We start from the raw sequence: 27227 nt of genomic DNA on the forward strand, positions 1-27227 counted from the left end.
GTGCTGGAGGAGACTCTTGAGAGTCCCCTGGACTGCAAGGAGAACAAACCTATCAATTCTAAAGGAAATCAACCCTGAGTGCTCACTGGAAGGACAGATCCTGAAGCTGAGGTTCCAATACTTTGGCCATCTCATGAGAAGAGAAGACTCCCTGGAAAAGACCCTGATGTTGGGAAAGTGTGAAGGCAAGAGGAGAAGGGGATGAGAGAGGATGAGAGATGGTTGGACAGTGTCATTGAAGCTACTAACATGAATTTAACCAAACTCTGAGAGGCAGTGGAAGACAGGAGGGCCTGGCGTGCTCTGGTCCATGGGGTCACGAAGAGTCGGACAAGACTTAACGACTAAACAACAACAACAGATTTGGAGTTCAAATGTTAAGCTATAGTTAACAAAAAAACAGAAGCAATGAGTCCCCTAGACTTGTTTTGATAATGATAAACCAAGGTATTGTCATGAACATAGCTTGTCTTCAGTGGAGCATATTTAGAAATCTTTTTAAATATGGAACATTTCTTAGTGGATTTTAAAAATCAGTGGCCTGGAGAAACTGCTTGAGAGTTTGGTGGCACAAAACAGCATCTAACATTTTTTGAAAAAGTAGATTTTCTAAGTTCATTTTATTCTGGTTTCAGGCCATGGTTCAGGAAGAAGCAGCCTTGCTTGCCCTGCTTGATTACCTACTTTGAGGGAAAGTTAGAAGCACTACTGTGTTGATCTATTTAAACCTCCTGGGTCTTGCGGTACTATTGACTGTGAGATTTCTTTGCACTGACCCTGAGAGATAAGAGTAGAAAGCACTGTGTTCCTGGTTATTTGCATAACCAGTTATAAAGACTGGCATTGGGGCTTCTGTTCAGCTCCATTGGTATTGTCATTTTTCTAATAGAAGGATCCTCATCAGATAAAGCAAAGCAAAAAAAGCAAAGCGTGCTGCTTATATACCGCCCCATAGTGCTTCAAGCACTCTCTGGGTGGTTTACAAATTAATTGTGCAGGCTACACATTGCCCCCCCCCCAGCAAGCTGGGTACTCATTTTACCAACCTCAGAAGGATAGAAGGCTTGAGTCAACCTTGAGCCGGCTACCTGGGATTGAACCCCAGGTCGTGAGCAGAGTTTGGGCTGCAGTACAACAGTTTAACGACTGCGCCACGAGGCTCTAAGGATCCAGAGGCCCCAGAAAATTGATGTCTTTAGGATTTGCTGGACATCAGAGTCAAAAAGATGTTGCCACTCTTCAAGGGAATGATTGAAATCCATGTCCTTTTGAGGAGGGGTGCTCTATGGCAGAGTCAGAAGGAGATCTGACTCCAACTCCTAAAGAGCAGCAACATTTAAAGAAGCAAGGCAAAATTATTTTGCCTAGATGTGTAAGGTTGCAGCAGAAGAGTATTATTTTTTATTATTATTATTTATTTTATTTATATCCCGCCTATCTAGTCGATTGACCACTCTAGGCGGCTCACAACAATGGGAACAACAATAATAAAAACCAATTTACAAAGAGGAAAACTTTCAACAATTGGGTAAAACACTAGGAGAGAGAAGGAAAGAGGAATCAGAAATTAACTGGGGGGGGGGGGGAAGGCCTGCCGAAACATCAATGTTTTTAGTTGCTTTTTGAAAATACCCAGCGAGGGGGCCGCGCGAATATCAGGGGGAAGGTTATTCCAGAGGCGAGAATAAAGAACAATTTGTGTGTAGGACTTCTGAAGGTGTCACAGCTGGAAATCTATAGTAATCTGCATAAAAGAGTTGTCTGCAGAAGCAGCTGGAAAAAAAACAAATCCATACCTACCATTTTTTAGGTTCTTGCATTCGTGGATACCTTCCGTATATGACACTACTGAAATCTGAATTAAGGCTGATAACAAACTAACTGAGGCATTACAGAATCCAGCTTTATAAACATGCTTGGAGGGAACCATGTTGCTGCTTCTCCCATTTCCCTCATGCTTTTATTACTGAGTCTGAAGCAGAAAAGTTCCTTCTCACATGTAGGCTGTCCATGTGAGCAAGAATCCAGATTTTCTATGTGGAATGTGTGAAGGAAGTTATCATGGAGAACATGTGGCTAGGTCTTCCTTAAGTGTGTTGAAATACTAAATTGCGTAATGCCTGAACAACACTTTTGGCCCTGCACTGAACAAACAACTTTATCTGTTATAAGCAAAGTTCCCTCTAAGGGCACGCCTGTGCCCCCCTCCACGCAGGGCTCCTTCTCCTCTGCCCTATAATTTTCAGCCCATTTGGTTCCAGTTGCAACAGAACCCCATGTGGGGCGGGGAGTAGTCGTGCATATGAGGGGCAGAGCCCCATCCAGTGGGGCTGAAAATAAGAAGGAATGTTGGTTGTGAGTGACTCAGTTGTTTTCTGGACTCTGGTTTTGGACATGCCTTATCTAACTTGTTTGCTGACTTCATGTGTAGCTAGACCTCAATGTTTCCTCCATATTATTTTTGTCTGTTTCTTAGCCAGTTTGATGATTTGATATGTGCCTCTATTGGCCTAACTTGGGCCTTTCTGACTGGTACTTGCCAGCTGGAATCAGGACAGCTATTCAGCTGTGGGGGTTTTATTCTGTTTTTCAGTGTTTAACATCTGTATGAAACCAGTAGATGGAGATTATCAGGGATTTTGCAGCTGGGTGTCTGTGAGGCCAAACTGTGTTGTTTTGAATTGTACCAGCAGACCGCCCTGAGATCTTCAAACACAGGGCAAACTTGATGTACTTTAATAAATAATATAAAACTATGTGAATTTGATTCAAATTCAAGGCATTCTAAATGCATCTTCTGCAGGTTGCTGATGATGGTTATGGTGTGTCTTATATCATTGCGGGTGAAAATCTCCTAAATTTTCATGTATCCAGCAAACATTCTTGCCCTGATACGGTAAGCCTTTTCTTAAATTCAAAATATATCACTCTGTTCTGCAAACTAATATAGTAGGTCTGTTTTTGTTCGGCTCATGTTTAGAACATATTTTACTGTTTAAGCATATCAAAAAGTTGAATCTGCAGTTGAATCCATATAGAATATAAATTACTTTTTAAAAAATATTGTGGTGTTCTGTTTCTAATAAATGAGTGCATGTTATCTTATTGAGTAGTCCCTGTTTTGGCTCACATGAGCTTATTATATATAATTAATGTTGTACAATTCCCAATACTATTTAATTTTTTGTATTATATGTAGGTATGTCTTTTTTCATCCCCCTAAGCTTTAGACCTGATCTATCATAGTTGTCTTTATGGGCAGAGACTGGCTTAAATTAGAATATTCTGGAATCATGCCTATAAACTCGCATGTTAATTTGCAGTGTCTGAATTGAGCCATCACATTCCACTCTGTGTTACTATCATGAATATGTTTTAAACTACAGTCACGGAGTAAACTGGTGTAGTTTGGCAAAAATGCCCTTTACCTGTCCTTGCTTTGCAGTTGCCAGTAGCTGTTCATGTGGTGAAATCTTCCATTCCTCTGAGCCTTTCCCACATGAGGGTAATGTGCCCAGTGCCCTTTCAGCCAAGCCAGGAAAATTCTTGGCTAACAATCCAGTTCACAAACACAGCCCACTGAGCTCCAGAGGCACAGAAAAGACCTTTTTCTATTCCTTCTCTACACTGCCACCATCCCCTTTGTTACTGTAATGCCATTTGCTCTCTGTGCATGCAAAAAAGCCTCTTGCTAATTATGGTCAAGTAATGGCAAGGCTATGATGTTTAGGTAATGAGTGGGGCTTCTTCTTGACCATTTAGCAATCAGATTTCTGTCTAATAAGTAACATGTACTCTTGTGTAATTTTATGGTATATTTTAGAGGTACTAAATTATAATAGTATGTTGATTTTGATGTGTTATGTAGTATATCTCCTTCGGATAAAATACCAGACTGATATGTTAAATATTGCTGTATTTAATATAGCAAGAATCCTCTTTCAGCAGTGAATTGCCACAACTTAAGAAGTCAGAATGTACTACCTTATCATGCAGCTATTGCCTCTGCTGACTTCTTAACCTGCACCAATTTGCTGCTGAAAATTATCCTGTTCATGTTATGATGCAGATTTTACTGATAGGATTCCTGGTGTTGACCTGTTTGTGTGTGTGTGTGTAACTTGTCATGGCTAATTGCTGCTAATTGACTGAGGTGCCTGGGCACATCTTGGTTATAAAGTCAGGCACACCATCTGGTATCTGATCAGTTACCTACAATTAGCAGTGGCATGTTATGGAAATCTTACACAAATATTGATAGAATTTTAAGCATCATATTTCCCCCCCCCCCCTCTGCTGTCACTATTTGTTTTAACAAAAATCAGTTTCAGAGATGTGGACTGTGTGTTGCCCAGCAGTGAATGTAATTTCTGGTTTGTTGTTATATTTTACTTATAAGCAATTGTATCTGGCCTTTGCTCAAAAGAAGAAGAAAAATAGATCAGAATAAATGCTTAACCACTTTTTTCTCCCTGATTTAATTCTATCTATGTATTCATGTTTGAAGAAGATATGTGCAACTTCAGAGCTCCATGTAATTGTGATTTTGGAATTTCAACATTTCTTATTTTACTTCTTAGGATTCTCATCGCTTTGGGAAAAACATCAAACAAGCATTGTGTGACATCCGTGACTTGTTTAGTCTCCACAAAAACTGTACCAAGTGATTCCCTAATAGCTGGTCAACTAGTCAGTCACACTTTGTGTTGAAAGTGAGAACTCTTCTGATGAATGACTGAAAACAAGGCATGCCAAGCAGCAATCCATTCCAGAGCACATAAACAAGCTTTTTTTTTCTGAGAGGACCATAGTTCATCACTGTACTTGTTGAGAAGAGTTTACTTTTCCATCGGATACAATCTTGACATGTTCTCTGTGAGCTACAACCTGGCAACATTTATTCTAGGCTCATCTTAATTTGGTGACCATTTGATTGACCTTTAAGATGTGTTTAGTTGTACTCTGTAAATGAAGGGGTGAAAAATGTCTATGTATCCTAACAAGAACAAATCTGACTTGAAATGTACCAGTAATGAACCATCAGTAAATTTACTTGCTGTTTTGTTTTTAATGAATAAGTGACAATTTGGAGCATTTGTGATACGGAAAGACATTTCATTGACTTGAATCTAAAAACAAATTTGGCAAAAAATAATGTAGTGTGCTATGCGGGGGGGGGGAAGCTTTGCTACTTGGAACTGCATTTAAAATGTAGGGCAGTAATAAAATCTTTCCTAGACCTAAAATAATGGCATTTAACATTTTTTATTTAAATTAATTTGTGATTCTCAAATTTGGAAAGTAAAATCATTGAACTTAGAAGATAACAGTGATTCACAGTAATTTGTTGGGGCATATATTGCTGTACAAAAGTAAGCACATTTCTATACTGTGTAGCATATAAGGTTGGACAGGAATTTTTTGTGTCAATCCGAATGAAAGCTGCTTTCTGTTACAAAAGAATAATATCTACACTACTTAAAAACAGAGAACTGTAATTTTTGCTTCAAGTCACATTCACTTTAAAGTCCGTGAAAGTTACCTCACAGTATCTTTGTCCACAGGGGAAAGTGTATTCATCCCAAATCACAATATATGATGCAAACCCTGTTGGCCATCCCACAAGAGAAATAAAACTCAGCCTGTTTAATTCATTACAGCTTTATCACACTGAAGCCTTAAGCAGCTCCTTATTCATGTGCATAGAAAAGAAAGAAGGTCTTTAATAAAGAAATCATGGGAGTACTCTGGAAAACCAAACTCAAATATGTATTTAAAAAGCAGAGAGTTTGGTGAATCATGTTACCAAAGAGTGTGTTGCTGAAATTGCAAAAAGGATATGGGAGCTTGTGGCTTGTAGAAAATGCACCAAAAAGCATGAAAATTTTAACAAAAGTGTAACATTGATGTCTTCTACACAATCTTTGGCTATGAAAAAGACCATGGCATGTATTCAGAGGTTTTAATATAAAAATTCTGATGATTCTGAGGTTTTAATAATGAGAACAAATTGGAAGTGGAGATGGAAGAGTTCTTTTTCTGTCATGAAGATGGAAAACATAAATAATTTCTTTGTTAGTCAGTATCTTGGCTTGATATATATATAGATCAGACACATTATTTTATAAAAAATATTGGAGTACAAAGCCCCTATAGGAATACATTGAACATGCTTTCTCTAATCAGGTACACTAAATAGGCAAGAAAATTATGGGGAAACTTGATAATTTTACATGCCATGTTCCATGGAATTTGTAATTCATCAGCAAGTTGAGAGGTGTTTTGGAGCTTTATATTGACCACTGACCAAGTGCTATTAATTTTAAGACCAATAACTTTTATTATTATTAAGAACATTATTAGGCTTGACTCAGGTTTTAGATTTAGATATAATCCTAGTCAATTAGTGCATTATCAATGCAATATTTGTCATTCTTTAAGGGAATGTAAATGTATAATTGGCAGATGACAACAGTTTTTATTACAAGTGTTTGGAGAATTGAATGTCATGTATTTCTTTTATTTGACACAATATCTAAACTTGTTTCTATTCTCTTAAAATATCAATTGCGTGTAAATAATGTGTCTTTGGTTGTAAATCTATGCACAGTAAACAGGCTAGTCTTAATAAAGGAATTAATATTATTTTCATGTGCATTTTTATCTTACAGATATAATATTTAGGTTTTTTATGGCTTTCATATAAATTGAAAAAGAACTGTAAAATATGTACTAGAACAGAAGCAGTTTTTAATTTAAAGTGTTAATTCTATTTTATATTCTGAAATATATGAGACAACAAAAACGCAGTAATAAGCATGAGTAGTATTAAAGAGGAAATAGTTGTCTGGATATTTATGCAAGACAAATCATGTCCCACTTGGTTATTGTGGGTTTTTCGGGCTCTTTGGCTGTGGTCTGAAGGTTGTTCTTCCTAACGTTTCGCCAGTCTCTGTGGCCGGCATCTTCAGAGGATAGCGCTCTGTGCTCAGAGTGCTGTCCTGTGAAGATGCCGGCCACAGAGACTGGCGAAAGGTTAGGAAGAACAACCTTCAGAACACGGCCAAAGAGCCCGAAAAATCCACAACAACTATTAAATTAGTGAATACATGTCCCAGTTCTCTCTGACTATGTTTAAATTGAGTTATATCGTTTCCTTTGTTTTCTCCAAATATAGAATTAATATTGACTAGTAAGTACATTTTAATTTTAAAATTAGCTCCTTGAAGTTATCTTGTTATGTGCCATCAAGTCAGAGACAACTTATAGCTTCCGCAATAGAGCTTTCCAGGTAAGTGAGATATTTAAGGCGTGGTTTCACCAGTTGCACACACCCACTGAATTTCCATGGCTGAGCAGGGATTTGAACCAGTCTCCTGAGTCCTGTTCTTTCACTCTATCCACTACACTACACCACAGTGGGCATTGATGAAATTAATTTACTGCATTATTAGTAAAATTTGCAAATCAAACAATTCAGAATTTTAAAACCTACTTCAAATTGCTTTGTATAAACTCCTTGGCCACTATTTATTTTGCAGTTGTGTGTTTTATAAATATATGGCACTGAATTGTAAAAGCTGGGATATTTTGACCCAGTTTCTTTATATTTTACTTTTAATCTAAAATAATAATTTAAAGTAAATAGTTTGCTCTGTAATTTTTGCCAATATGTAAATAATATTTGCTTTAATTGCATTTATTTTATTTGCCCATTCCTAAGAACATAATGCAAATGTCTCTCAAGAAGCTGGCAGAGTGTTTGGAAATTGCTATTTTGCATAATTTACAAATCTCTTTCTGTATATACTGGGGATGTTGCAACACATAGCCTTCCAGATGCTACCAGCTCTTGCTTGCCACATTGTTCTTCCCTTTTTCTCTGGGAGAGTTTTTGTTAAAATGTAGGGTTTGTACTCTTAGACTTGTCGTTATTTGAAGTTTAACTCCATGTCTCTGTGAGCTGAATCCTTTACAGTGGATAACAAGAAAATTATAAGTCAATCCGTGACCCCATCCGTGCCTATTGCGCAACTTCACAGTTAACATTAGTTGTTAAGCTAATCTTTGAACTGCTGATAATACACTGCAAGAAGACAATTGTGTCCTTCTGATATAGATGCTTAGGAGGAAGAGTATAGCTTTCAGCAACATCTATGAAGAGGAAAGCCAGGGATCGTCATTGCAAGAATTGGAGTGATAAAAATCTTGATTCCATCAGGCGTTCTCGATCTGTAGGCAGCTAAACTATTAAGTCACAAGGAGCAGAGGGGCGGCGAGGGTGGGGTGGGGGTTAAAAGTACAAGGTGCGAACAGCATCTACTGTGCCTACAGGTCGGAACTGACTTATAGCGACCCTAACGGGGCTTACAAAGCGATATGTTTAAGGAGTGTTTATTTCCGCTCCCCCAGTGAGCTTCCATGGCCAAATAGGATTGAACTCTGCCTTCCAGAGCCCTAGTCTGTCACTCTATCCACTACTACTGGAAATCACTGCCGTTACTAGAAGCATATAAATTCATTAAAGAATGAACATGTAAATATGTAGCCTTAAAGTTGGCCTCCGTCCGATGTAAAAAAAAAAATTACAGGATTGCAGACGAACGAGAGGCGTTAGTAAAGAGGCGTTCGCAATGGTACTTGTCTGAACACAGCAGTAAGGCTGCTGTTAAGTTCAGCTGGAGAGAGAGTAACTCGCCTCACGAAAACTGGGAAGATGCAAAAGGGAGACGAAGCGGGGAGTGAGAAAGTGAATGAATCTCCTCTCTTTCAAGATTGGCCAGAGTTCCCCTCCATTCAAGTCCGTGACCTCGATGAGGGAACTTAATCGCCTTCCTGGCATGCAAACGAGCTGCGCGGGGGGGAGGGGGGAAGCCGTCTCGCGCTCCTTAAAGAGGGTTTTAAACAGAAAACCGGCGGCGCGTGCCCTTGAAGCTCCCGCCTCAGCTCTTATGACTCCGCAGCTCCCACTAACGGCTCATCTGTAAAACTGAGTCGTGTGGTGCTCCGGATAATGATGGAAGGGGAAAGGCGGGAATCTGAGGAAGTGGGAGGTGAGGGAGAAGAAGCCACGCCTCAGGAAAAGCAACCCTACTAGAATTATATGTCACTCACGCACACGGAGAAGGGCTGGGAGGGCTGAGTATCCAGTACCAGGGCGCTTGAGATTGTTGCGTGAAAGCTTCTTTGCTATGAAAGGACTCTCAAGCTTGCCCAAAGCTGGCGTTTAATTATGTTTCTTTCCTGCAGCAAGCACTTGTTTAAAAGTGCAGGTGTACCACAGAGTGTCATGCCAATCGCAGTGTAAATACACTATGAATATAAACTTCAGATGTAGTACTCAGTTTATGTATCTACATATGAAAAGCAAACAAAATTTCATACACCTTCATTATACTTTGATAAATTGTTATGGAAGAGTTATGTGGCAGTTTAAATTAGGAGTAGGTAACTTGAGGGTCACCAGATGTTGCATTGCAAGTCCGATAGCTGTTGTAGCCTGCATAGCCAATATGGGAGCTGCAAACAATATCAAGAAGGCCACAGTTGCCAATCCCACTCGAGAATTTTGTCCACAGCTGAATCTACCTCTGTGGATTCAGCTGTAGGCAGTTTCTTGACTGGTCTTTTAAGACATGGGAAAGCAATTTTTTTAAAAAAAAAATTACTAATATTCTGAAGTGACTGTCTTAAACCACTTCACAATATCAGAAATTCCTGCTGGAAGGAGCCTTGATAGCCAGAAGGTTTACTTTTGGTTTGTTTCCATCAGTCACATATGCTTGAAACAAACCAAACCAGAATGATCCTACATGCACCAAAAATGTAGAAGCCCTTGACAGGCTCAGAAAGTTATGGATAGAAAAGCTCTGGTTTAGTTTGCTTAAGCAATTACATTGTGTGTTTACCAGAAAAAGGAGCAACCCAACCACAGCATACAAAACAGTGTGCTAAATGTAATGGTGACATGATATATAAACAAAGGATGGTTTGTATTTGGATTCAAACCAGAAGCAAGGGCCAGATTTTGTATTAGATATATGTGAACAGTAACAATTACCAGCGACTTGGGATTGAACCTTATGTCAGCTATTTATCTTTTTATTTTTGTTTATTTTGAAGCTGGAACACCTACCAAGATGAAAATGGGCTTAGGCCAATTAGATGTCTCCAAAGAAGTCAACCATACCCAATCTGAAAGTTTAAAAGTGTATATGGACAATCATATTACTCTTAGTAGAGTTTCAAGAATGGATAATGGACTTATGAATGAATTGAGTTCTGAAAACCTTAACATGAATGACTTAATTCATAGTTCAATTGAAGATGGATTCCATTCCAGTCAAGACACCTGCTTAAACTCTATGGGGGAACATACAGCTGATCCCTTGAAATATACTCTTAATACAGAAAATGAAAATGCAGTGCTTGAAGTAAAAATGCAGCCATGTACACAATATTATGATGATGAAGGTCTTGGGAAATATCAGAGATTACCAGAAGATACTTCTTTGGAAGAAGAAACATGCCCATATTTGCCACAATTACAACTCCTTTCATGCAATAGCCATGCTCCATCTTCTTTAATGACACAGCATAGAAAATCTGTGCTGTCTTTTGACACCACCACTCCTAATGGAACAGTCAATACAAATATAGAAATTATACCAGTAAGATTGGGCTTTTATTTACCAGTTATCAGATTTCATTATGAGAATATATGTGCCTTAGATTATTGTATTCTAATTGACAAAAATTTAAACAAAAATTAGTATCAACTTGATTAAATGTAAGATTGGGAGTAATGAATTCTGCTACATAGCATATATAGGAATGTGCTTAGTTTAAGTGGATGTATTATGTAATGTCTTTAGACTGAGATCAATATTTTTAGCTAACATATTTTCTGTCCATGACTGCATTTCTCAAATAGTTTTTAATTAGTTAAAAAGAAGCTTAATAGACTGTAGTAGCAGCAGTTATGTACAAAAACAGGATTCCATGTTGTTCTGCTGCAGTGTCAAAGGCCAAATCCTTGGATAACCTATTGTACATGCCTCTCTATTAGTACAGGAATAAGAATGCTCAGTTTAGTCTAGTTGTACCTTTATTTATTGCTTTACCTTCTTCCCGACTAGTTACTATTGATCACCAAGAGCCTAGTTTTTCCTTATCACTTCATTCCTTCAAGCCCTTTATTTGCCATCAGCTAATTGTGCAGGCAAAAACATAGGCATCAATGTGCTACTGAAAAGTAAAGCTCTTTCCTGCTGTTTCTGAAACCAGATGTGAGTCAGTGAAGTCTGACCTAGACCAATACAGTAGTTGCAAAAAGTATAATGAGACAAACCTTTTAAAAATAAACAAATGCAACGGAGGTATTAGTCCCATGTTAAAACTGTTAGAAACTCAACACACAAAAAGGGAATATTAAAGTACTGGAGGCTTTTTAGTTTTGAGGATAGAAAAGTTAGCAAAGGCATGACAGAAATTTCTAATATAATTCATGCTGCATAGAGAAAATTAATAGAAATGTTTCTCTCTATATCAAACTACAGAACTCTATATTATATAATCAAAAGTAGTATCACTGAGTAGAGCACATGCTTCACAAGTATCTCAGGCTTAATCCTTGTCATCTCTAGTATAGGGAAAGGCTCCCACCTGAAAACCTGTAGAACTGCTGGACATCAATAGACAGTATTAATCAGCATAGTCTAGTATTTAAGACAACTTCCTATGAAACTGCTTGACAGAAAATTCAAGAAAATTTTTAAGAAAAGTTTATATGGTTTTTAAAAGGGAGGCTTAGTTATGCCCCTTGGAAATAGTATTGTGGAACTTCAATGTTTAATTATGTTGGTGGTGAAAATCTGAGATGGAGTGGGTATCAGGAACTTTTAATAGTTGGATACTGGTTGTGGCATGATAGCCGCCCCGAGCAGACATTGTCTAGAGGGGTGGGGTAAAAATCTAATGAATGAATGAATGAATGATAGGATTGGCTTTGCAAAATAGTTGAGCCTTTGAAATGCATCAGTGTGGCAGCACCTTTACCTTGCAAAACAGGGTGTGTTTTCACGTGCTTAATGAGAAGGTTCTCAAAGGCCTTTGTAAGTGCATTCAGCTGAAAGCATTTACAATGTTCTCATGATCAGGAGCTCTGCCGTAGCAAAGTTCGCAAACATGGGAGCACTGTCTAAGCATATTTAAGTAAATGTGCTTTTACATCCACAGCAAACTTTCTCATTAAACACATGAGGATCTTGCTGATGTCTGAGTAATATGAGTACATAGGGAATGAGCCTTACATTTCCAACACACATTTAGCCTTCTAGGCTTCACCTGAATACAGCTGTAATTTTGAGCAAATATGTTGAATAAATATTTATTCTAATTTCTCTGGTTAATTTTTAATTCTACAATTAAAATTTTGACAATTGAAAATATATTTTATTTAAAAGAAATATGGAACACTAAGGAAGAAAACAGTTTATTCATTTGTCTAATAATGTTTGACTTCTAATGCTTTCTGAAAAAGGATGAAAGATAATTAGAACAAACTAAAGAAATAAATTGAATTATTGTTAGCTTTATTTATAGCATTGTTAAATCATACATGTTTACATTAAAGTATGTTATATCCAATGATGATTTTGCCTCAGTCAGTCCATCTGGTTGTTGTTTTTCTCAGAATTCACATAACTATCTTGGCCTGTTAAAAAAAGCTGTTCGTCAGAATTTGCAAGCCCCTCTGGAATAAAATGGAATTGAGCACAGAGGACGTTTAGATTTAATTTTTAGAATTTTTGACTAAGGCAAAACCACAATTGAGTTTTACCTGAAATGTTTCATAGTATTACTAAGTGGCTTGCACATTAGGTTTCAACAGTATGTTTGCTTTCCTAGGTATTAAAACCATTATTAACTGAGGATGCAAATAACTGTGTTTCCTGTGATGAAATCAAAGGAATTATTAATACTGCTACAATGTCACAGCAGTTATTAGGTTATGCTGGTGGTAAGTGTTTTGGAAATACTTGTTCTTGTATATTTGGGATAGTTCCAGAGTGTCCTTTCCACAACCTTCCCTCAACCTGCTTTCTGCCATTTTAAGCTTTAGGCTTAAAATGAAAAGTCTTCATTAGTGCCAAGGGAGATTCCTTCCTTTAACTCCATGAGACTTCCTAATTTTAAAATAGAAACCTGTATGATATGGAATTAATTAGCTTGTAGTCCAGCTAACATTCCCATTAGAACTGGAGTGAGCTTGCTACAATCTGTATGCAGCCAGTCTGCTGTTTCATACCTCCATTGAGTCCTTGGACCCTCCTGCTTTGCCTGTCCCACAGGGCTCTATTTGTATCAGATTTATTCAAATCCCTAGTCAATCTTGGAGCATTCAGTGCCTTTGCTGAATGTTAACAGGGCTCTAGCTATTTATAAAGTGATATGCAACTAATTTCTTTCTGGACCCTTTCTTTTTCCTTTATATATTCCATAGTAGACTCAATGTCTATGTCTGTTTGTTTAGATGGGTGATATGCATTAAGGTCTACTACAAACTGGCTGATCCATTAATCCCAGTTGGAGACCACATTTCTTAAAGTGGTTCAGTCCCTGAAATATATGAGCCTGCTATTTAAATAAAGTCTTCAATATTCAGCAGGCATTATGTATATTCTACCTACCTAGTAATGAGCAGAGACATTCTTCAGAAAGGTTATGGTTGTGTAAAACCATCTAGTCTATGTTCGGGGGGGGGGGGACAACAGCTTTTTATATTCCCATAAATGGCATTGCACAGAACCAAACAGATTGCCTTCAAGAATACAAGAAGAAAAACAGATTGCCTATCACAGAATAGTCTTCTGGGCAGCCACACAACTTACCTCCTTCCCCACTGCAGGCATTTTGTCTCAGTTGCTCTCACTGTAGAGCTTCTATTTTATCTAGTGCAGCGATTTGCTAGGAATTAAACAGGAAGATTAGAGTGGGCATGACCTTTCAGCAAGCATCTTAAAGGCTGGGGTCATGTCTTCCACCAAAATATTTATTTGCCGAGTTCTGTCTACCTACCCCATGTCTACACAGCTATAGATTTCATACGGTATGTGTAACTGCTTGAAGGAATGTACTACTCAAAGAAATATGACAACATCTAAGCAACTTACTCCTGCACCTCAGTTGATAATTATGGACAATTTATAATAACATAGCAGAAGTAATCTATATCTAAAATACTATCCTCTTCTTGGGTCTAAGATAAAGGTAAAGGTTCCCCTTGACAATTTGTCCAGTTGTGTCTGACTTTAGGTGGCAGTGCTCATCTCCATTTCCAACCCATAGAGCTAGTGTTTGTCTGCAGACAATCCTCCGTGGTCACATCGCCAGCGTGACTAGACACAGAACACCATTACCTTCTCACCAAGGTGGTACCTATTTATCTACTCGCATTGTTGCATTTTGCATGCTTTCGAACCGCTAGGTTGGTGGGAGCTTGGACAAGCAATGGGGGCTCACTCCATCACATGGACTCAATCTTACGACTGCAGGTCTTCTGACCTTGCAGCACAGAGGCTTCAGCAGTTTAACCCACAGCGTCACCACATCCCCTGGGTCTAAGATAACCCTCCTCATTTCCCATTAAACCCTATCGCCTTTGTATCCTTCAATACACTAGTAAAAACTTAAAACTAAATCTGATAAGCAGTTGCTTTATAGTGTTTTCTAATAGGTTAAGAGCACTAGTTTATTTAGTAACATCAGTTCTTTTGGAAAGTAATATATCTACCACTTAACAACTCTGGATTTTATTTAAATTCTTTAAATGGCATATTACTTCATTCACCAAAGAAGCTACATGCAAAAACTAACTTATGTACGAGCAGCTGTGCTTTGAACTAACATTCTTTTAATTTGATGTAGACTCCCCAGTTTGGTGCCACTTACTTCCACTTACTTCAGATGGCATAATAGTCTATGAGTTCTACTGTATTAGAAATGTAACTATGGTTCATTTTGTATATTGCTTCTGCAGACCTAAGCTTTTCAGACTATTGGAATGTAATACAGTGGTGCCTCGCATAACGTTTTTAATTGGTTCCAAAAAAAAAAACCTTATGCGAAAAAAACTTTATGCGAAACACCATTTCCCATAGAGATGCATTGGAAACCGGTTAATCCGTTCCAATAGGCACGGATTGCCGTCCTTAAGCGAAAAAACCCATAGGAAACATCGTTAAACGATACAATGTATCCTCCATTGGAACGTATTGTAGCTGACTCAATACGTTTCAATGGCTTTGCGAAGTCAATTTTTGCAAAATTAAGTGTGTCATAAAAGGGTCAAAAATGGTTTTAAATGCTTGGATTAGCTTCTGCACCCTCTAAAACGGATGCAAAAGTTAATTTGGCTTTGATCTGACTTTTCGTTAATTTTTTCTGAATTTTTCCCCCCCAACTTTTGACAGCTGTCAAAATCTGACAGCTCCATTATTTCCTATGGGGGAAGAAAAAATTCACAAAAAATTAGCGAAGCCTCAGCAACTGTTCTAAATTCTTGGGTTCGTTAGAGGACCCCCTAAGTTGTGTGCAAACCTGATTTGGCTTTGATCTGAACTTTCGTTAATTTATGGCGAATTGTTTTCTCCCCCATAGGAAAGCATGGAGCTGTCAGATTTTGACAGGTCCATTGGTTGCTATGGGCCGAAAACATAAATTCACCATAAATTAAGGAAAAGTCAGATCGAAGCCAAATCAGGTTTGCAGACGACTTAGGGGGTCCTCTAACGAACCCAACCATTTAGAACAGTTGCTGAGGCTTCGCTAATTTTTTGTGAATTTTTTCTTCCCCCGTTATTTCCTATGGGGGAAGAATAAATTCACCAAAAATTAGCGAAGCCTCAGCAACTGTTCTAAATGGTTGGGTTCGTTAGAGGACCCCCTAAGTCATATGCAAACCTGATTTGGCTTCGATCTGAACTTTCGTTAATTTTTTGTAAATTGTTTTCTCCCCCATAGGAAAGCATGGAGCTGTCAGATTTTGACAGGTCCATTGGTTCCTATGGGCCAAAAAACAAAAATTCACAAAAAATTAACGAAACGTCAGATCAAAGCCAAATCAGGTTTGCACATGACTTAAGGGGTCCTCTAACGAATCCAAGCATTTAGAACCGTTTTGGACCCTTCTAAGACACTTTTTAAATTGAAAAAAAAAACATCGTTAAGTGAAGCAGGGGACCTAAAACAAAAAACGTTAAGCGAAGCATGGTCCCAAAAACGCTATGCGAAAATCGCCCATAGGGAAAAACGTTATACGAAGCACAATCTGCCTCTGAAAAAATAAACGTTAAGCGAAAAAAACGTTAAACGAAGCAAACGTTAAGCGAGGCATCACTGTATTACTATTTGCAAATTTATTTCTGGGCACAATAACTGCTTTATTTCAAATAACCCATATTCTACTTTGAGTTTATATTTATTTAAAATATTCAGAAATATCAAAATAAACTGAAGATTTCTTAAGGAAAAAACAAGGGGAATAGCTTGGCCAAAGTAGGCTATATTTCCAATTCTCTTTTCTTTTTGGACCTCATTGGTTACAGTCAAACTGCAAAGAACCTTACATACCTAATACTGTCTGCGTAATTTTTCTTCAACTTTGTTTGTATAATAGAATCTTGCAATGGTATCAGTACTTCATCTCTGGATATTGCTCTTGCTCCTGATGAACTTGTAAGTAAATATTTGATTTTTAATTTCACTGCTGAAGTCTACCTGATTGTTGCAAAAATGTGTGCTACTATATTTATTATGCTTTTTTGTTTTGACATCACCTTGGGCATTCTTGATTGAAGGGACAGATAGAAATGTAAAAGCATACAAGCAAAGATCAAAAGAAGAAAACAATAGCTATCATCCTATTTCCATTTTTGCTTACTGGAGTGGCAAGAAGAAAGAGCTTCTGATTTGTAGCACTAGAAACCTTCCATCTAGAAGCATTTTAAACTCACCAGTTAAAAGCTGGTTTAATTGTATAAGAAGCTGGGACAAGTGAGATAAATAGATACTTTCAGTTCACTCGCATTTCTTAAATAATGAGGGTATACTACTCTTGATACACAAAGTAAAATCAGGAGTCAGACACACACACACACACACACACACACACACACACACACACACACACACACACACACACACACACACAGAGCGCTTTGGCTGGCTTCTGAAGTTGCTAGCTGATTCAAGTTCCCAGGCAAAACAGTCATATAACTGGAGACAAGTTGTTGATAAGGATGATAGCACTGCTAAGCTTTTTAATAATATGAGTAACCCGAATCTACAGATGGTAGGTTTTCTTGTCTGTCTGGCCATTTCAAGAAGCAAGGTGTTAAATTAAATTTGCTATGATACTAATTAAGTAAGATCCTTTTTATGTGACTAGAAACAGACAAATACTGTTTCCAGGATAAAGATGCAGATGTTACATTCAGGCTTTAATAACTGCATGGAAACCATAGAATAAATAGTTAAAAGATATGATTACGACATATGAATTTTTAAATGTATGAACACTTTTGTTATTTAAATACCTCAATTAAGGTATTTAAAGGAAATTAAATTATTTATTTCAGGGTTTTTTGCCACATTCTTTTTTTATTCTTTACAAGAATAGTAAAGTAAATCTAGCATTTACTATAAAAATTGCAACAACAAAACTGTATTGCTTGATCTACATATTCATATGAACATAATGTTTCTTATCAGTTGTGTTATTTAAGCAAGCTGGAGTTTTTTCACTACAGTTTCCTTAACAGTGACGTAAGGTGTTGCTTACATTTCAGGCTGAAGTGAGAGATGCAGTTGTTAGCATTACAGCCAATAACTCAGAAGAAGAAGCTTTTCATAATTCAAACAATGGCGCAACTAACCACAAATTAGCTGTTTCACAGAATGCAGTGGAAGGACCCACGTGTTCACACAGAAATTGTTCCAATCCTCAAGTGGTAAGTACTATTTCTTACTGGTTATATCAGCATACAGATGCAGAGGAAAACTCTATGTTTGCTTATTGTTTATTAGGTGAAATTAAAATATACTTTGTAAAGTGTGGTGCCACACTGATAGTAAGAAAATAATGACTGCCATATAGTTTTCTTTATTCATGGGATATGCAATGTTTTTGCACCCAAATTCCACAAAAACTGAAATGAATTGTGAATTAGGCACATGTTAAAATGTATTCTAGAAAGCTGGTTGTTGATACAACCTTTTCATATCTTTCCATTCCTTTCTGTCCTTCTTCTCTGCCCTTCATATTTAAAAATAATATGTTGTATAATTTTGTACTGCAAATAAGTTTCTTTGAAATTAAGACCCTATAAATGAAAGAAGATATGTATGAAGTGCAACTAAGCAAGATGTATACAATCTATAAATAGTATTACCTTAGGAAAACAATAGTCTGACTTTAAGCTTTCCTATCAGAACTTATTCACATAAATATTACTGCGGATTTCCAAATGAAAACTATTGAAAACTAATACTTGGCTATGCATTGCAGATAATCTGCCAGTTGAAGAGTGGTACTCATATACTCTGTATAAGCAATGCTGACACAAGAGAACTGAAAGCAATTCATTTGCTTGCCCCAAAGCAAGAATCAGAACAGTATCTTCAGCCAGGTATTGAAAAACAAGAAAATATAAATAATATAGCTGTTTAATATGAAGCTATTTGTTGCTTCTGATCAAAGTCTAAAGATATTGCAGATTATAGTGCAATCTGTTCAGACATTATAACATTATAACACTATGTTACTTTTCAAAGTTGTTAAACTGATGAGACTATTTGACCTTATGATCATCCTTACCTAAAGAAAAATGTACTGTACTAGAATGCTGTGGTCGCTTTTTAAAGGAAAGATCAAGGCAGAAGGGGAAAAGGAAAAAAGTAGTTAAAAAAGGAAGAGTTGACTGAAAGTATAGATGATGTTAAAGTTAAAAGAAATAACATCAGTTATATAATTGAAAGTGTAGTATATGATCATGTTAATTGCTTCAGGATTTTTGTGGTCAAAAGTGGTACTTGCAATTGAATAACTCTGGAAAAGGCAGGGCATGCAATCTGATAATTCTTATGTCTCACACATGGATCTTTGCACCTGTGCATAGTGTCTCTTTGGAAACTTCTAGCTTTCTCTATGGCCCTACTCTCTCCCTCACATTTGTATAGGCATGATCCTTGGCCTAGCTCTCAGTTCCTTTTCTTCCACTGTGACAGCATCACTCCAGGGAGTCTCTCTCTCTCTCTCTCCCTCCTCTGGGGGCCTATACAAGAAATGACTAATGTAGGACAGAAAAATGTCCCACTCTGATAATCGTAACAAATGCCTTTATTGCCTGGGTCTGCCCATCTGCCAAGACTTTGCTAAAGTAGGTCTTCACAACTATGTCTCCAAACGCTGACTCTTAATTTGGAAGAAACCCCTCCAGGCAACTGACTCAGTTTCATCCATGCCTCTAGCCTCACTTGTGTCAGTTTGCAAGACTCCATCAAAAACTGCATTGATGGCCTCTCTTGAGCCAGTAGATCTAGTACCGCATGCCATTGTTATTTAGGAACTCTTGAGACTCAATACCAGGAGAATACTGTATCTTCTCAATACCATCCATCAGCACCATCAGAGCCAAGTGCTAAAGATAAAAGAAGAAATTCTAACCTAATCAGAAAAAAAGCTCTAAAAGAAGGACAAGACCCCTGATTCCCCTACTAAGCCATCTGTCCTCATTCCACCATTCTATCCTCTCTCATAGTAGAGCCACCAAATGAGATGCCACCATCTCAGTTGTTGCAATCACTCAGCTGATGATAAAGTTGCCTTACTAAGGCAGAATGAAGTGATGTGCTTCTTTACCAAGGTTGAGCTCCAAAGCACACAAAGACATTGTGTCAAGCTCACCACTAACTAATACTGACCTATCAACCTTTACTACAAAGAGCAACCATTTCTCACTCCATTGCAACACCAAGAGATAGTGCAGACATCAATTTCATGTAGTGTAGTGGTTAAACTGTTGCAGTGCAATGAAAACACTGCTCATGGCCTGAGTTTGATCCGGGACTCAGGTAGCTGTCTTGAGATTGACTCAACCTTTTATCCTTCTGAGGTTGTGAGTCTAAGGACCCTGTAAGCTGTGCATCTTTGAGTTCAAGGAATAATGGTGCACCCACACATCTATGATTGGTTACTGGTAGCACCAGCCAGCAGCTTGCTGCACTGCAATCTTCAATCTACACTACCTGTCAGACCTCAGTCTTTGTGTAAATTGCAAGAAGGTGCTTTTCCAGCCCTCCTAAGTATATAGGAATGACCCTCAACTCTTACGCTATCTGAGTCTTTCTTCCAAAAGATACATACATTTGCATTATTGCCTAGCAAAACAATACACAGAGCCTTATACTATAGCACTCACTATAAAAACTAGTTTTCAACCATAATGGTGGTGTCATACACTAGTTCTTGGAAGATACTAACCATCTGGATCCATTTCAGTTGGCCCATGCTATGGAACCAAGACAGTTCTGGTTGCTCTGCTTGATGACCTGTTAAGGAAGGACAATTGGGGGACTATGACCTTGTTGGTCCTCCTTGATTTTTCAGCAGTTTTTGATATAATTGACCATGATATCCTCCTGGACAGGCTTTGATTCTGGGAATTGGAGGGTCAGCATTACCCTGGCTCTGGTCCTTTCTCAATAGACATGTCCAGAAGGTCCAGCTTGGGGATGTTGTTTTGACCTCGTGGGTTCTTCGTTGTGAAGTCCCACGGGGTAATTATCTCCCCGATGTTCTTTAACAACTGTATGAGGCCATTGGAGGAGGTCATCCAGAAATTGGGAGTATGCTGTCATCAATATGCTGATGACATGCAACTCTATATCTCCTTTTCAGCAGCAGCAGTGGAAGCTGGGTCGACACTGGAGCAGTGCTTGACCTCAGTTATAGACTGGATGAGGGACTAACAGATTGAATTAAATCTGGACAAGATAGAGATCATGTTATTGGGAGGGAAATCTGGCCAGCTAGGAGGCATTTGGCTCTGGATTGGGTCAAACTTCCTCTGACGGACCAGGCCTGCAACTTAGGGGTGGTTCTGGACCCAGAACTTCCCATGGAGAACAAATATTGGTGTGGCTTGCTCTGCCTTTTTCCATTTCCAGCACATTGCACAGTTGTGGCCCTTCCTGAATAGAAAATCCCTGACCACACTGGTTCATGCATTGGTAGTCTCTAGAATCGATTATTGCAACACTCTCTACACGGGGCTGTCTTTGAAGGTGATACAGCAGGTGCTACATATATCCAGGCTACCTGGTCTTCCCAGGTTTTGACATTACAGATGGTCAGCCCAAAAGAGGCACAGAAATCTACCACCAGGAATGGAGCCCTGTATTTGTATTAAGTTGCCATTGCTTTGCTTCCGTTTATATATTTTAACAAGTTTTATCACAAGCATTATCTAAGTGGCAGAGACGTTAATGAGTAACTTCAGCACTTAGGCCTTCACTGCTCTGTTGGTTTAGTTTGGGTCATATGAGATTGAAATACAGAGGGATAGGAGAAAGGAATGAAAAAGAGTGTCTGGATCTGAGTGTGTGATGGGCATATTAATTCTGAGCTGAGGCCATCTGGTTTGTGTTCCCTTCTGCCTGAAGAGTGGCTGGTGGCAATATAAACACTAGAGGTGGATGAATTTACATTCTTCTAGGAGCAAAATTTTCTTTCATCTAAATTTCACTCCCTGGGTCAAATTTCCAGTCACCCTGCTCAAGATATAGCTCTGCTAGCTGGTGCTTCTAAATCTTAAAATAACTACAGTGAACAGGTGTAATAGCCATGTTAATCTCTCGTTTGTTACCGGAAACTTAATAAAGAATTTGTGGATTGCAGCCCACTTCTTGAGATGAAATATGTGTGTTTGAAGAAGTTCCATAAAAGGACTGCAGTTCATAAAAGGTTATGACAAATAAAAGTTTTTCGTTTTTAAGGTGTGACATAACTCTGTTGGTTTTAATACTGAACAAAACCAATACAATTCAAATCTATTTACTGATCTGGGGAAAGTATCACAATTTTCTAATTACAAATATAGTGTATTCAATGTTGGGAAAACTATGGTATTCTCAAAACAGAAATATTAGCCTGGGTTTAGCTATCTGGGCTGAGCAGAAGTGTATATAAACAAATACACACACGCATGAAAGTATTATGTAAAACCATAAAACTGGCAAACCACAAAAGTAGTAAATTTTGATTAATAAAACTTCACATCAAAATAAACCTCCTAATCTTTAAAGTGGCATAATAGTTTTCTTTTCAAAGCTTTGTTTTCTGTCTCTCCTTTTTTTATCCTTTAATTTTGCCAAAACAAAATAATTTGCCTACTTGCATTTACCAAAACTCCCACCTGATGTCACTGTTTTACTAAGTATAAAGGCATCTGATGACTCAAAGGTATAGTTTTCTCAGGTTAGTACAGAGGTGGTATTTCAATAAGAATTCCTTTCACAAGACAAAATTTCTCAAGAGGTATATGTATGTGCAATTTTGAACACAGTGCATCTAATTTTTACCTGGAGAGTTACATTTGGACACTAAAAAAAACCCCTAATGCCTGTCCTTTATGAATTTGATACATATGATATGTATGAATGTGTGTAATAGGTCAGCTTACAATATTGTCTGTTTTAGATACTACCTCAGAGACTAAAAGTCCAAGGTGGTAATAGTCCTATTAGGGGAGCATAAGAAGCTGCATGATACTATGTCCAATCATTGATCCATCTAGTTCAATAGTGCAGTGGCTCTCCATGATTTCACAGAGGAATCTATCTAACAACCTTACCTAACAATGTCATGGATTGGACCCATGATGGCTAGTATACAAATGAAATTCTTTGCTGCTGAGCTACTGTCCTGTGCTACAAGAGTTTTGGATATGTGTGTTTTCCTTGTTCAGCATCCTTTCTTTTTTATGTCAATATGTGATTAATGGTTTTAATTTGTACATATAAATGTTGGAAAAAATATAAGACTCATCATACGCCTATTTCTGTAGCAAGAAATTATTAACTATGTACCCACCTTCTTTGAAATGTAGGTCTTATAAGAACTGCTGGAACTTATAGGAACTGCTCCTTAAACAGTGGTTTAAAGAGCCAGAGGTTGAGAGTTCAGTTTCCCACTGTGCCTCCTTGACAGGGGATGGAGTAGATGATCCGAAGAGTCCGTTCCAGCTCTGCAGTTCTTAGATTAGATTATTATCTACATATTCATTTGTTTAATCTACAAATCACACTGATGTCAGTTCAATAAGCATTTTCTTACTAGATGCAGCTAACTCCATAACATCAGCACGGGGACAGTTCTTGCCAGTTGTGAGTAAACTGAATGTCTGCACACAAGAGGTAAGTGTGTTCTTTTTCTTGTCTTTCAGGCAAAGTTTCCAATTTGGCAATTTCATAACACATGGTTGTGGCCGTTTTACTTTCTGCAAAGGTTTATGCAAGATACAGTGGGGTCTTGACTTAAGAACGGCTTGAGTTAAGAACATTTTGACTTAAGAACCACTCTCATAAGAAAATATTGACTTGACTTACATACTTAGATTTGAGTTAAGAACTGAAAAAAACCCACGTGGGAGGCAGGGAAAGTGCAAAATTTGAACTTTCAATTAACTGTTGGCCAGTGAAAAGGGTGCCTGTCTGCTTCCTCACTCCTCCCAGCGTTTAGAGAGTGGATTGGGAGACAGTCTTCAGACTGCCTGGTACTGTACTGCCTGGACTGTATTTTCCCTGCCTTCCCTGAACCTTTCTTGACCTAAGAAAAAAAAGAAACAAAATATCCCCCTCTAGTGGTCGAAGGCAGAATAGCAGCTTCCCATTAGTTTCTATGGACGGAAAAGAGCAGATACGGATCAAATGGTTTTCAATGCATTCCTATGGGAAATGCAGATTTGACCTGAGAACTTTTTTACTTGAGAACCGCCTTCCAATACGGATTAAGTTCTCAAGTCAAGACCCCACTGTATTACCTTTTTGCCATGGAGCCAAGGACTTTTGAGTTGTCTTTTCTCATATTTTTGTGCAGTCTCTTCAGGCCCATACATCTTCAAGATTGATGGAACTGCTGAACACTAACTTCCTTACACTATTCCCATACTCTAATCTATGATATATAGTCAACTGTTGAGAATATATAACATGTCTGCATTGAATTATTTTCCTCAGATCTTCCCCAATCAGAGAGATTTCTGAGGTTGGTGGTTATTAAGGAGAACTGATTGTTTTTTATGTTTTTTGATCTGTGGTAGCTAAATCTATCACCACTTGAGAGATACACATTTATTCTAAAACTGAAGGTAGGAGCCAATCATGGGAATTAATGAGTTAATTAACTAATTAAACAGTTAGTGCAGAATGGCTTTTAACTGTAACTGGTGAAGTTTCTCCCCATGTGACAATGTTTAATGTTGACTAGTTTTAAAATATAAAAACTAGATGTTTAAAAGTATAAATTGTAAGTTTAACAATTAAGAAATCCAGCTCTCTGACACAGCAGCCCTCTGGATGCCAAACTGGTATGTTTTTAGAAGAGATTAACCCCACCCCACCCCAAGTGAGGAAGGATGTCTGTTAGCATTTAATTTTCTTTGCATGTGTATCTTGAATTTTCTGTTCCATTTTGTGATTAATCACCAGAGGATAAATACAAGCTTAATTTGCAAGTCTGAATGCTGAGATATGTATCTCTGAATAACTCCTATTATAGGATGGAAGGAGGAAAATGTCTTTGTGTGTTTATGTGTTGAATGTGTTTATGTGTTGAAGTCAGCTGGACAACTAACTGGCTGCAAAAGAAAAGACAGTAAGCAGAAACAAGAGGCAATGGCTGGGATGGTACCATTTTTGCTGCTAAATATAGAGGTCACACAAATATACGTTGAGAGTAGTAGCTTGTCCTAAATTTCCAAACTTCCATGTTCTACAAGTACTGCAATAGCAGCATGGTGGACTTTTCTTCCCCTCTCTTTTCCTCTGCAGCTCTCAATGCCATTCAAATATCCCAAGTTCCTTGAGGGGCTGCACTGAGGAGGTGAATTCATTACCCCATTCCAGGTTCTGCCACGGTGGAAGCAGTTCTATTGGTTGATATCACTTTACTGAATTTAGGCTCAAGTTGTTAAACCTTCTAGACTTTATACCATTTGGATTTTATGATCAAATTGTTCCAGAATTTCACACTTTTGCAGAATATTACTAGGTTTCCTGAATAGCCGCCTCCGCCTCCTTCCTCCTTCTCCCTCTCCTCTACTAGTAGCTGAATATCACTGCAGCTGTTCTGACTTCAGCAGCAGGAGCATAAACAATGGTGCTATGTTTCTTCCAAACTAATCTCTAAGCTTTTTCAGCAAATAAGTTCTGCTCCTTCCTGCATTTCTTTTATCTTGAATGATCAGCAATATTGATCTGTACTTTTAATTTCTCATTAGCTTTCTGAATTTTATGGATTTTACAATTTAAGTGCATGCAATGCATATTTTTAGAGTGTATATTTTAATTGTATTTTAATTGTTTATTTTTTTTACTGTATTTTAATTGTTGTAAGCCGCCCAGAGACCTTTCGGTAGTGTGGTAAATTAAATAAATAAATAAATAAAATAAAATAAATTTCTCCACTGAAATAAGCAGCTAAATTTCTCCACTGAAATAAGCAGCTGAACAAGTCTAATTCTCAGAATCCCACACACACCCTTTAATCAGTGCCACAAAGCTCCGTAACCCCAGCATATGTTTGTTTAATGACTTAATTAATATTCATATTCTCTTTTCTGTCTATGTATAGAAATTATTCAGTAGTAGGGCCTAATTTTTTAAGGTAAAGAGGAAGATTTTGCTAAAGGTCAGTGAGCGTGTTAGCAGTAGTGATGTGAATGATGAAAACAATTATTCCGGCTTCTTTTTTGGGGTGGTGGTGAAACATCATTTGTTTTCCATTCTTTCATTCATTGGTTCTTTTGTTAAACACAAAAGGGACCAACTATTCCAATATTGTCTGTCTAGTTTCCCTCCCCTCATGCTTCTGGTGCTAGGCCAAATTAAGCCCTACGGAACATTAGAAAACACTCCAAAAAAGCAGAAGCAGGGTAACAGACCATCAATAATTGCTCCCTATAAAAGTGGGCAACTGTACACGACAAAAACAAATCGATCGTCATCAGATCTATGCAAGGACTAAGTACTTCAATGTTCACATTTATCATTATCACTTTCATCATCATATGCAATTCAATATCAGTACAGATAATAAAGTAAAGTAAATCATCATCATGAATATCATCAGACCTATGTAGGACGGCATACTTTTTATTATCACTTTCACCATCATTACTATTGTCAGCTAATTATCATTAATTATCATGGTAAGCTGTTGCTTTACTCACTTGGCATTGGCAACTCATCTCCCTCCTCTCCTAACCTTCAGCTCACTGCACATGGTGCTGCCAGTGCTTGTTGCCAGCCATGGTGCCACTCACTCTGAAACAGTGAGGGAGCAGTGGAATCTATATTATTCCTTCAGTGGGATGATTGATTGGCTAGATTGCCTTTCTGTTTTGTTTTATTTATTTATTCAAATATTTTTACCGTCTTTCTTCTAAAAAAAGACTCAAGGCAGCTTAAATAATTAAAAACACAATATTAAAAGCTAAAAACAGTAAATTATTCAAACATTAAAAAGAATGAAATAAACACTATATTTAAAATGTTAGGTAAAAGCATTACTAAAACAGATTTAAAAGCAGCAAAAATACAAACCAATTTGTTTTATAACATGTTGTGTTATTTAAAATTCTGGAAAAAGCTACCCCCCCTTCCCCTACCACAATTAGACAAATCTTTTCATTTCACTTTTTTTGTTTACACACACACACACACACACAGAGAGAGAGAGAGAGAGAGAGAGAGAGAGAGAGAGAGGTTCCTTAGGGACAGGAAGGGAACTGTGGAACAGGTTATCTCTGCAGTGAGAGAATCTCTTTTGGAAAACCTTCCTCATGCTCCTAGCTAGCTACTTTCAGGCTCTGTTCATTTTTATTTTTCAGTGCACTTATCTAGTACCTTTGGGGGACTAATGCTTTTGACTTTTCCCCCCTGTTTCC

General features: G+C 37.7%; 2 protein-coding genes and 1 long non-coding RNA gene across 11 annotated transcripts in view; 2 read left to right on the plus strand and 1 right to left on the minus strand.

Annotated features, from left to right (window-relative positions):
* Positions 1-2804, minus strand: part of LOC144586038 (uncharacterized) — a 208650-nt gene extending 205846 nt beyond the window's left edge. Inside the window, exon 1 of the long non-coding RNA XR_013540737.1 lies at positions 50-2804. This is a non-coding gene — a long non-coding RNA (uncharacterized LOC144586038). The remainder of the gene's footprint in view (positions 1-49) is intronic.
* The window catches only part of CPT1A (carnitine palmitoyltransferase 1A), a 57505-nt gene extending 50860 nt beyond the window's left edge, over positions 1-6645 (plus strand). For all 9 annotated transcript variants that reach the window (XR_013540728.1, XM_020784094.3, XM_020784093.3 and 6 more), the window contains 2 exons: positions 2804-2896; positions 4581-6645. Coding sequence is in view for 8 of the 9 variants with exons in the window: in XM_020784094.3 (XP_020639753.1) it covers positions 2804-2896; positions 4581-4667 (180 nt within the window). In the remaining variant the exon portion in view is untranslated. The remainder of the gene's footprint in view (positions 1-2803; positions 2897-4580) is intronic.
* Positions 6646-12939: 6294 nt separating this feature from the next.
* TESMIN (testis expressed metallothionein like protein) overlaps positions 12940-27227 on the plus strand; it is a 34631-nt gene continuing 20343 nt past the window's right edge. Inside the window, exons 1-5 of the mRNA XM_020784072.3 lie at positions 12940-13021; positions 16679-16737; positions 17850-18011; positions 18569-18689; positions 23399-23475. Of these exons, the coding sequence (XP_020639731.3) occupies positions 12991-13021; positions 16679-16737; positions 17850-18011; positions 18569-18689; positions 23399-23475 (450 nt within the window). The 5' untranslated portion in view covers positions 12940-12990. The remainder of the gene's footprint in view (positions 13022-16678; positions 16738-17849; positions 18012-18568; positions 18690-23398; positions 23476-27227) is intronic.

This window comes from Pogona vitticeps, chromosome 1, assembly GCF_051106095.1.
Source record: "Pogona vitticeps strain Pit_001003342236 chromosome 1, PviZW2.1, whole genome shotgun sequence".
Taxonomy (NCBI): Eukaryota; Metazoa; Chordata; class Lepidosauria; order Squamata; family Agamidae; genus Pogona; species Pogona vitticeps.